An 11,264-nucleotide genomic window follows, 5' to 3' on the forward strand; every position below is an offset into this window, starting at 1 on the left:
CGTGTGTTCCACGGGAATGCTTCGTGGGGTTGCAAATGTAGCATGTTATCCTAATGGTGTCACCCCAGGGCGGAGAATGTTAGCAGCTGACTCTATCTGTGGCCAGACACGGCTCGGCCATTCTGGGCTGTGCGCAACCATCGCGAGCCGATTATCGTTGATTCAGAGATTCGGGGAATTGACGTATCAGGTTCGTGTCTAGGCCCTCTGTCTTTTCTCGTCCCTTGCCTACTCTTTAAATCTAGCTATGGCTCGCCAATGCCCTCTTCTTTCGGTTACACTGTCTGTCACTTTCAGAGCTTTTGGAAGGGCTTCTATGTGTCCTCGTCGCTCGTGCTCGATACAGACTTGCATAATTCCCGTTCATTGCCCTCGAAGAAGCAAGACTTAACAGCCGGATTACACTCCGAGATGGATAAACGTCTCTCTTCCCAACTGGAACGCTATGCCAGCCAGGTAGCCTCTAGTGCCGGCCTCATCGCCGAGTACCTTAAGTCACTCAACGACGACCCATCGATTCTGCCTAACCAGACCACACTACCAACAACAATTGGCGCGGCCAAACTTGAGCTGGAAGAAGCCGCAACTCAGCTGCTGCATCTTACCCGGGACCCAGGTGATGTGCTGACAAATTTAACGGTTGATGTTCGCATGTCCTTCCCTACTTTGGCCTCCTTTATCTGGTGTTGTGCGAATGCATGTGGATGGTTAGCTGATAATACAGTAAATGTGTGGTTTCACTTTCCAGCTCCAATTTATCTGTGCTGTGCGATGGTTACTCCACTTCAAGATTCACACTTTTGTGCCACAGGAGGGCATGATCTCATACCAAGAGCTGTCCCACATGGCAAATGTGCCACAGAAGCTCTTGCGCAGCTACCTAAGGCTCGCCATGACCGGTAAGTTGTTCCAAGAGTACGGAACAACGGGAATGGTTGGCCACAGCCCTGTGTCGCGCAGGCTAGCCGGTGACCCAAGCTTAGTTTATTGGGGCCAGTACTTTGCTGAGGCCGTTTTCCCAACTGCCGCAAAAAATGTGGATGCCACTGCTACTTGGCCAGAAAGCAATAAATTGAATGAGACGGCGCATAATCTTGCCTTCGACCATTGTGACTCCTTTTTCGACTACATCTCGCAGGATCCTGCCCGCACGATTGAATTCGCCAATTCCATGAAAGCAGTGTCCACTACCAGTCTGTTTGACACTTCACATTTATGCAAAGTCTTTGACTGGTCATCGCTCGGTGACGGGGTCATAGTCGATGTGAGCCTTTATATCTCATATTCCCTTCCGTGCACGACTTAACCAAGACCTCTAGATAGGCGGCTCTACGGGACATGTCAGCGTAAGCCTGGCAGAAAGCTTTCCGAGCCTACGCTTTGTGGTGCAAGACCGCCCAGAGGTAGTTGTTAACAGCATCAAGCGACTGGATGAGCGCGAACTTCCCCTCTCAGTGACCACTCGCATCCGCTTTCAGAGCCACTCTCTCTTCCACTTGCAGCCAGTTAAGGGTGCTGCCGTCTATCTGCTGCGTCAAATTCTCCATGACTGGCCGGACCGGGAAGCTGTTGAGATTCTTCGCAACATTTTGCCCGCCCTGCAACCAAAGAGCAGGATATTTATCGCAGATATAGTTCTACCTGAAACAGGCTCTATTCCAGCTACACAGGAACGGGTGATGCGCTGCAATGATCTACTGCTTCACCAGTTCACCAACACACTGGAGAGGACGCTGGAGGATTGGCTTGCCATTGTCCGTCGGGTGAGTGACAGGCTACAAATCCAACAAGTGTATAGACATCCAGGTAGTATCCTGTCCCTGGTAGTATTAGGAATTGTGTGAAAATCGGACAAATGGTAATAGAATTTGGTCGTACATTTGACGACGCGGATAGGGTGGGCACAGGGCATGCTATTTTCCGTGAATCGAGGCGTACCAAGGGGAGAATGTACCATCGCTCTAGACTAATAAGTATACCCGACAATCATTGCCCCTTGCGTTGCACAGCCCAGTGGGGCAATCTAAGGATTGCGCATAACGTGGTGTGTCAGTCACCACATTTTAGTTCTATAGAAATTATCATCACCTTCATCAGCCATCATGTTGCTACCCAATGTTTGAACGCCGGAGACCTTGCTGTATCAAGTGTAAGCTGACTACTGACTGCGCGAGTCAGACCGTAGTATGGCCGGGTGTCACAATGCGTGCCGCCCACAGTGGTGGCCTGCAATTCCCCCGGTGATGGTGAATGGGGATTCAGAATTTCCTATCGCCAATGCAAGCAAAAGACCGCAATTACTATTCCCGCACACCGGGTCTGGCCCTAGGAGGACCTTATCAACAGCACCTGCCAGGGGCTCAAGACATATTTGTGGCTTGGTATGGGCAGTCTGATTCTGCTTATGCCGGGCATCCTACCCATATTGATTGGTCGAGGCTGTCATCCGATAAGCCTCGCGGTAGATTTGCATGCCCCCATGCACCCGCTCTGGAATCGCTGGGAGATGATCGTCAACGGCGTGATAATTTTTTATCTCTAGGGGAAAGGCCATGTCTGGCTGTGGAACCACGATTGATATAAACAGATTACTGGGGTTTCCCTATATTTATATGGTATACCCAAGCCTCTGTCCTTCCAAAACTCCGAACTTTGACCAAAGGCCGTCTTAGCTGAGTTTCATAATCGCCACAGGAATGGCCGCTCCGCATAATTCCCCCATCCCTGAATCTGGGAAGAAGGTCCTGAGCACTGTCACTTTGGTACGTCAATCCCCTATCCCTCACTGAGAGTGACATTTAGTTTTCGTGGTTTTATGCCATGGTCTTGCTCACGTCCTCCCTCTGCCAGGCCCCTGCTCTGGGGTTCGTGCCCATCGCTGTCCATTTTGACCTTTTCGGATGCCTGAAAGACATTGGTAAACCAGCCACCGCACAGGATGTCTGTAGACTCCATCACACCAAATATGGTGATACCGACCTGTGTATGTCATGGAATACCTTCTTTTGTGGGAAGTTTGTGTAGCTGACCATGGAATCCAATCCGAATGCAGCGGTGCCTCTGGCCAGTATGTTGTTTTTGCATGGCTTACATGACTGAAAAATGTTCACAAAGTTTGACTATGCCGCAGATGATACCCTTTTTCTCATGGGAGGGCTGGGGTTCTTGGACCTTCTTCCAGACGATGTGTACCAGGCCAACGACGTCACCCAATTTCTAGTGGAAACGCCCTCGGCCCAGCATGGAGCCATGCATTTGTAGGAATCCCTTGCGAAACACTGTCAACCTGTGATGTCGGTAGCTGACTGGAAGGTTCTCTCTTTATTCAGTACGTCTGAGGGACTTTTGGCATCGGCATTCCTCATGCGGCGCCTGATGGATACCAAGTTTGAGTATCCGTTCCAGGAGTGCGACACCCCGTTTCAGTATGCACACAAACTTATGGGCAATGACTTCCTGGCTCGGGAACATGTGTATTCAGTGATGCATCACACAGGTCGCCTTGATAGTTTCAACACTTTCATGACAGGCAAGTTTGGTCGCTGGGGCACCATGCCTGATCGCGTCCGCAAGCTCGGGTATGATCTGGACGGCTTGGTTCACTCCACAGCTCCTGAGAAGCTCAAGGTCGTTGACATCGGCGGTGGCCGAGGTGAGCTTCTCTTGGAGATGCAAGGGGCATACCCGCACCTACTCAAGAAGGACAACCTCATTCTGCAGGAGTATAACGCCGACATTGGCGTGGTTCCCGAGGTCACAGAGATGGCCTGGAATTACAAGGAGGATGGCAGCGAGCAGCCTGTCAAGGGGGCTTTGCTGTACTCTATGGCTCACGTCCTCCACAATCTGTCGGATATTGAGTCCATCAAGCTGTTGGCCAAGGTCGCCAGGGTCATGGTTCCATCTTCACGTCTGCTCATTCAGGAGTTTACGAAGAATGCAGCTAGTTCGACCACCCACGCCGCGATGATCTTGATGCATGCTGGCCGCGAACGGACCCGCGCCGAGTGGAGGGATCTGGCGGCTTTTGCAGGCCTGCAAATAACCTTTGAGGCGTACCCACCCAATGGGGAGTGTGTTGTCGAAATGAGAAGAGTACTGAATTGAACGGCTAAGACGGCCCGTCTTGAGGCTTAGGCAAAGTGTTCATAGACTACTTGCTTGCGTAGGTGCCGCAAGGTTGGCGCTCAGTGGCCTTGAAGAGAGAGCCTTTATGGGCGCTCCATGTATGTTCTGCCTTTGGGCCATCACTAGCAATTCAGAGCCTATGCTATTTCCAGTGTTTTTATCAAGGTTTTACGAGAAAGGTTTTCTAGTCCGTGGTGTGACTGATAATGCCAACAGAATCACGACTGTGTTTGCGAGCTCCTTATCCCAAGAACAAATGGCCTCCCGCCATATTTCGAACCACAATCGCTACTACGTCTCCCAACCAGTCCCCACAGCTTGATTGTCCTTCCCTCTTGGCCTATCTTCCGCTGTGGCCATCCGGCATCCGATCTCTACCCAAGAACTCCCTCTCGTTCCACTAGTACCAAGCACCAAAGCACATCCTTCTGGTGATATGTGCCAGGATTGGGGGGTACCCAATCAAGCAAGTATGAACTTATTCAGTCCAGCACGACGGGGAGGTCATTCTGATCCATATCAGCCATGGTATGGCTGGGGTAGGTTGTAGCATGTACTCACTAATCTTCGACCACCTTGACCTGCTGAATATAAGGGTCCCCACTATTAAAGTTGAGGGTATGAGTGCCGGTGACAAAGACCACCTTGTAATACTCGTCTCCTTCTGAGTCAAAAAACACGTAGGTACTTGCGTATTCGCCTTGTCGTTCGGTGACTTCAAAATCGAGCTGATACTTATAAATAATTCCGTCAGCCTGGAACAGGCGATACCTAGAGATGCCAGTCTCTCGCTGAAAGACGAAATCGGTCGCCTTCCATGTACTATCACCGACAGGCCAACCGGCATAATAGGTGCCGGATCTGGCTGCAGAAACCAATTGCAGCAACCCCAAGAACAAGAGGAGCAGAAAATGCATGATGGCCACTGGTGGTAATATTGAAGAGCCGTTGGGCGATGAAGGTCTGCAGCCGTCCTATGGTTATGCGATATAAAAGATATATGATGGTTGAGGAGAAAGATGCCACCGAGGATACCTCACCAACTATATAGTCGGACGGTCGCACACTTCAGTTTCCTCACAACTAGCGCCATAAACTATAGAGGAGCTCCGGACAAGTGTGCATTGTACATTTTGGGGGCAGCTGGATTCCTCCCAGATCGGTCATGCAATTTTGCATATTGTGGAGCCGTCATAGATTCGTTGTCTAGCATCATGCTGTGCAAATCTAGAAGCATCGCAAATTTGAGACTGCAAAGGGACCGCCACTTGCGATGCAGTTTGCCCATCTCCAAGCCTGAAATACCACTAGACTTGGAAATCCGGGGATTGGCACGCAGATCCGTGCATCTGGTTCTCTTCAGTGACGAGTCGAAAACGCGATAGATTCATTTTTAGCTTAGGCTGGTCATGGATTGGAACTAATGGGTACACCGAGATAGATAGTGTGGCTAGTGCTGACGAGCTAGGGCCCGACTACTGTGGCCGCCGTGCGGCTGAACCTGTGCCGATCGATGCAAACCCCGATGGCATCTCCACTAGCTTGATAAACCATTTTTCAGCTGCTTCGCTCATCGCTCATTAACTAGTTAACCTCAATGCCTGTTGCTTACTCGATATGCTTAGAGATCAGCGATCGGCTTGAGCCGAATGTCTGCATGACAAGCTGCTAGTTCTCAGTGCTTTCGGCAGTTTGGAGCAGTGTGCAATTCCGAATTCCAGGGCATATTACATCAAACAAGATGCCGGTATATGCACTACTGCGTGGTATCACCAGATGTTCCAACTGGGATTCAGTTATCCATGGTTCATGTCAAGATCTGGGAACAATTTGGGATTGGTTATAGATTCTTCATTGACCCGCCCATTGTTTCGTCGCTCCTCATATGCAAACTATTTGTTTCATATGATTCGACTTCTTCAGGCGCTGAAGCCAGGTATTGGGCAAGGGAGTTGATCGAATGTGTGCGATGCGGGCTTCGGACAGCGGGGCGAAAGCTCCGGATTCCCACCTTGAGTACCATTCACGATGAAGAGGTTTGTAGGACTATCTAGAAGGTATGGAACCGACTGCTCTTGAGCACCATCCTTAAGCAGTGTCTCGACCCTGACGGTGGAGACGTCATAATGTGACAGGGGAGCCGAATAAAAAAGCAGCGTGCCGCTGGCGTAGCAAAGTACAACCGCTTTGACAGTCATACCGAGCTTTCAGACAAAATTATCGGTCAAAATTGCTCAAGAAGGAATCTGACCCCCTTCTTCATTGTGGAACGTGACCCCGGACGTAAGTGATGGGGAAGTAAAGGAGGCACACATCTCGGCTCATCTTGGGAGGGGCGAGCAATCGTGCTATTGCATGTGTGAAAGTGAGAACCAACATTTGTTTCCACAATATGTGCAAGGTTGATAGTTTCATATCTTCTCATTTGTGCTTCTCCAATCTCAAATATAGTTTAGAATAATATTGATAACATATGTGTATCGCACTGAGCAGTTGAAAGCCCATCTTTGCATCTCCCCCGCCTAACCAAAGTGACCATGGCCTCCACCCACAGCGAGCGAGGAATTTGACTACACTGAAAGGACTTCACACCAGTCGATAAGTGTTGGGATAGTTTGTAGGTCGAACGTCAATGTATAGGTATAACGATGGCCCGATCACAAAGCTAATCAACGATAACTTAGCAACTGGGGAGAGAAGACAGGGTTTAAATGCTGTCACAATAGCACCCCATAACTGATTCTCATCAAGGGAACTAAAAACTTGATTGTTTTACAGGCAGAAATGTGACTGGTTCAAAATACGCTAATTAATAAAACCCAAGCTAACATCGACTTGGACCATGCCTGTGTACGATTCAGTAGTATTACCCCCGAGCCGTACTTCATTCATAGCCTTTGGGGCTAATAAAGGATTGATTGTGTGACTGGTAGAAGGTGTTCCAGTCCTATTTTATATTAGAAGAGGAAAATACTGTCCCTGGTTCGCTATCTTATTTCTCAGGAGGGCACTCCAAGTCGGTTGACGGTGGCAGGAAACAGATAGCACGGCCTCACAGCAGGATTAGGACAATAGAGCCGTTTGTAGTATATTAGATTTACAGCCTAGCTACCGTCAACCTCTTAGTGCATGATGTTGACTATGGATAAATTAACAATATAAGAGGTCTTCGACCCGGTACAGCTGGTACATTGCTTATTTCTAGGGACTTGCCGTGCCATGCGGGTCATTCAGAGAGCCAGACCCGCGTACCAGCAATGACAGCACAAGGTTTGCAATGCCCGGATAGTGCAAATTGCAGATGAATGCGTCCGTGAATCAAATTCGATGAGGCCAGGTGCGGGTCAATGTCTCATGCTACAGCTCACTTCTCGTGTGTCCTGGAAGGCTTATGGGCTATCTCTCAATCTCTGATATGTTATATGGTTCTAGAACTTCTTCTCACCCGACTTGCCTATTCTGGTTACCGTGCCCCACTCTTTCCGATCTCCAGAGTTTGGAGGCACAAACTAGATATCTACCCTAGGGACATGGAGTTTCCGCGAGCGATGGGTAGAAAAGAGTGGTGAACGCCGAATTCAGACTTGCTAATGCCGTCTTTCAAATGAGCATCCAAGCATCCCAAGGTTGCCCTCCCTCCTACAATCAAATTGATCACCCATCATTCCGCCCATGTCCGCATCAACCGACGCCACCCCGGCATCCAATGTTCTTGGCACGATCGGCACTGTTTTCTGGTGTATCCAGCTTGTCCCCCAGATATGGTATAACTGGCGACGGAAGAAAACAGAAGGGCTGCCTCCCGCAATGGGGTTCTTGTGGGCTGTTTGTACGGATCAGTTCTCCCCCTCCCCCGTGCTGGTTATTTATCTATATATGTATATATATATATCAGTGTACTAGTAATATTCGCTATTAGTACCGTTAAAGACCGGACTGCCACTTCTAGTAATACTGACTGGATTTCTGTCAGGTGCTGTGCCCATGGGCGTGTATCTGATCCTGCAGGTAAACAATATACTTCAATTTGCCGTTCAGGTACAGATAATGGCTTGAGTCGAGATGCTCACAATCAAATACGCCAGGAAGTCAATCTCCCGATGCAAATCCAGCCTCAGATTTTCGGGACGTTTTCAGCCATCATCTGGGCTCAGATTCTACATTATGACCAGTAAGACTTAATTATGCTTTGACTCTAGGAGTCGAAGTATCTAGGCTCAACCGGCACATACGTCAGTATACTGACATGAAGAGCAGCAGTTACACTTCCCAGAAGGCCACATTGGCGTGTGTTGGCCTCCTAGTAATCATGGGTGGGGTCGAAGCCCTACTCATCTTGACACTAAGGGCATGATGGCTGGTCAACCTGCTCAAGGCAATATTGCATAACTAATTCGATCCTGGCCGCAGATCCCATATAATAAGGGCATCACCTGGCCGGATATCCTGGTGGGCGCGATAGCCACAGTACTTCTCGCCGGCGGCATGCTACCAATCTACTTCGAATTGGGGAAAAGGCAAGGCCGAGTAATTGGAATAAGTACGTGGTTTCCCCGAGGGCGAAGACACGAATTCTCACCGACATAGATTGGGTCTTCTTATGCATCGACACGCTGGGAGGGCTGTTTTCAATTTTCGCTCTTGGTATGGCTGCTATACCTTGGATTGCGTGATATGCTAACGGAGTCCAACAGTGGCACAAGGGTCATTTGATATCCTTGGCGGGGTTATGTATATCGTCGTGTGAGTCCGTTGCTTGCCTCGCGGTATATGATTAGAGTATCTAACCAGTGACCAGTGTGGTACTCGAGCTGGGGATTTACCTCAGCCACATCATTTGGCGCATTCGCTTCCGTAAGGCCCGAAAGGAAGCCAAGCTTTCGGGGAGAAGTGTGGAGGATGTTCTCCAAATGTCTAGCCCGGTATAGTAGGCGACCTTATAGAATAAGCATCCGTCGCTCCGGTGCCAGCCTCAGGAACTGGATCCACGTGAGGTTACTTTCTGGCAATGCCCAGAAGCGTTTCAGGAAGGACAAGACGTTGCGTCGGTCCAATGTGCCGCTGACCTCCATAACCAGTTCAATCTCGTGTGCGACCACCTCCTGTTTCTGCGAGCACCCGCGGCACTCGGTGCCTGCAATAAATAGCGGCCACACAAGGTCATGAGCGAATGAGTGCTTGTCAACGAGGAGGGTGAGATGAAAAAAGATGGAATCTCTCCAAGATTGGCGTATCATATCTGGCGAACCATTTCTGGCGAGGACGTGGTGGACATAAATCAGGCTGGCGTAGTAAAAGATACACACCAGATGCTGAAAACTTAGACAGCCCTGGTCGGTTTGCCAGCAAAGTCTAAGGCTGAGCTCAAGCATGCGGACCTTGGCGGCTTCCAAATCTTCTATCATCGTGTCAAGCAATGAAAAATCCATCGCATAGTCATGGCTACATTGCAAGCGCTCCACATGTGTCACTCGACTGATTATGCTGACAAAGTCGCTAAATATGGCATTTGAATCATTTAGCGGAATAGCTTCATACTCCCCGGGGGCATCAAAAGTTGTCAGGCTAGCAAATACACTTGCGTAGTACTGCTCGTAGATTAAAAAGGCATCGATCTCGTCCGTGCGTCCAGCATCCATCAGTGTGTTTTCCTTCCATTGGCGGATCACACGTGCGGCCTCCAAGTGCATCCGCCACTTAGCCGATGCAGCGCCGAGGAGTTCGACGTTATAGAGGATGAGCGTGGCGGCCAGTGCGCACTGGGCCTGGTTGGAGGAAATGCCTTCCTGCCTCATGTGGCGAAGGAGCTGAGCCACCGAAGCCAAGGCCTGATCCCGGCGGCATACAGAGACGACCTGCAGCTGCTGGTGACGCGGATGGTCGTTCGGGAAACGCGCAGCAAGATCTTCCGACGAAAGTGCGAGCATGGCATGAAGGACAGTCGACGATGCCCCCGCCAGTGGAATGATGACCTGTCTCCAGGGGTTCGTCGGGCCATCCACCCAAGCGAGCTTGGCAGACACAATCTGATGGTAGTGATGCATGAGTTCGGAAGTTACAGCATCAGGGTAGTGGGCAATAGTAGGGGAGCATGGTAGAGGTAGCTGCCTGCCCGCCAGTCTACCTCTGCTAGCCACTCCTTGGCCCCATCGGAGAATGAGACCGTATCCTGGACATCGAAATCCACGTGTGGTGCATTTCCGGCATGCTGGGACCGATCTGTCGCATTTGATGCGACGGGTACGGCACTTGGGACAGTCTTGGTTCCGGTTAATATCTTAAAGGATTGGCCAAGAAGAGAGGGAGGGGATGTTGGGGTATACATACGCACCTTTATCTGCAGGTATGCTCGCACGTCGAGGCGTGGACATTGGAGGCACCAATGACGTTGCAGTTGATAAAGGCCTTCTCTTGGTCCTGGAGTTATTGCCAAGGCGGATGCCCAACTGGACTTTCTTAAACAGTCGGCGAAGGAGTGGTATTAACCAGTGCATAATCCTCTTACTAATATTCCTCTGCATAACTAACACAGTTCCCGCCCCGACCAATTTTCCTGCAGTATGAATGACTCTTACCCATTGGTAACAGTAAGAAGAAAGGAAGACCTCCCTAGATGTTGGTAACATCCAGGAATAGAGTTCCACGAAAACGCATTTGAACAGGAGAAAGAGAAAAAAAAAAAAAAAAAAAAAAACAAATAAATGAAACGTAGTATAGTCTAGTAGCTTCAGTTTATATATTCGATTTTATATATATTTTCCATGTGATACGGTATCTATGCAAAGGCCTTTATTCCACCTGGAATAGAATTAAATACAAACAGTCCTTATAGTCCTAACAGTGTTGAGAGAAGAAATGAATCCCAAGAATGAAAAGATTCTCGAAAATGTCTGCTAATCCAGAGTAGCACTCAAGTGGGATTTTTTGGCTTCACTACACGAAATCTCCCCTGGTAAGTAACTGCCTGCCACTTGGCTACCCAACTGAAAATAATTCTCAGTATAGGACATCCAATCCTAGACATTGATCAAGGATTTATAGCCTTACATGGTAATCTACGTGTGAGCGAAGTGGGCGCAGACTACGGAAACTTACATCGCCAAATCCATTATGTTGCGTAGGCTTCCTAAGAACAT

The 11,264-nt window shown here is 49.3% G+C and overlaps 5 protein-coding genes across 5 annotated transcripts; 3 read left to right on the plus strand and 2 right to left on the minus strand.

The window, feature by feature from the left end:
- The first annotated feature begins 287 nt into the window (after positions 1-287).
- Positions 288-2,095, plus strand: BO88DRAFT_359795 (O-methyltransferase). Its single transcript, XM_025703835.1, has 3 exons — positions 288-645; positions 749-1,264; positions 1,320-2,095. Exons 1-3 carry the CDS (start codon positions 412-414, stop codon positions 1,842-1,844), a joined length of 1,275 nt encoding a protein of 424 aa, XP_025565891.1. The 5' UTR covers positions 288-411; the 3' UTR covers positions 1,845-2,095.
- A 477-nt stretch (positions 2,096-2,572) lies between these two features.
- On the plus strand, positions 2,573-4,265 carry BO88DRAFT_441742 (O-methyltransferase). Its single transcript, XM_025709907.1, has 5 exons — positions 2,573-2,762; positions 2,851-2,983; positions 3,053-3,067; positions 3,131-3,257; positions 3,330-4,265. The coding sequence occupies exons 1-5, from the start codon at positions 2,697-2,699 to the stop codon at positions 4,105-4,107; spliced, it is 1,119 nt and encodes a 372-aa protein (XP_025565892.1). The 5' UTR covers positions 2,573-2,696; the 3' UTR covers positions 4,108-4,265.
- Positions 4,266-4,688: 423 nt separating this feature from the next.
- Positions 4,689-5,045, minus strand: BO88DRAFT_412219 (uncharacterized protein; the record flags this gene model as incomplete). Its single annotated transcript, XM_025708079.1, has 1 exon — positions 4,689-5,045. The coding sequence occupies one exon, from the start codon at positions 5,043-5,045 to the stop codon at positions 4,689-4,691; it is 357 nt and encodes a 118-aa protein (XP_025565893.1).
- Positions 5,046-7,800: 2,755 nt separating this feature from the next.
- BO88DRAFT_422966 (PQ-loop repeat-containing protein) lies at positions 7,801-9,056 on the plus strand (the record flags this gene model as incomplete). The annotated part of the gene is made up of 7 exons (XM_025708610.1): positions 7,801-7,983; positions 8,214-8,299; positions 8,386-8,476; positions 8,539-8,668; positions 8,716-8,772; positions 8,823-8,871; positions 8,927-9,056. The coding sequence occupies 7 exons, from the start codon at positions 7,801-7,803 to the stop codon at positions 9,054-9,056; spliced, it is 726 nt and encodes a 241-aa protein (XP_025565894.1).
- On the minus strand, positions 8,849-10,531 carry BO88DRAFT_441743 (Zn(II)2Cys6 transcription factor). The gene is made up of 2 exons (XM_025709908.1): positions 10,460-10,531; positions 8,849-10,387 (listed from the first exon to the last, which is right to left on the minus strand). Exons 1-2 carry the CDS (start codon positions 10,497-10,499, stop codon positions 9,066-9,068), a joined length of 1,362 nt encoding a protein of 453 aa, XP_025565895.1. The 5' UTR covers positions 10,500-10,531; the 3' UTR covers positions 8,849-9,065.
- Positions 10,532-11,264: the final 733 nt, after the last annotated feature.

This window comes from Aspergillus vadensis (genome assembly GCF_003184925.1).
Source record: "Aspergillus vadensis CBS 113365 unplaced genomic scaffold BO88scaffold_4, whole genome shotgun sequence".
In the NCBI taxonomy this organism is placed as follows: Eukaryota; Fungi; Ascomycota; class Eurotiomycetes; order Eurotiales; family Aspergillaceae; genus Aspergillus; species Aspergillus vadensis.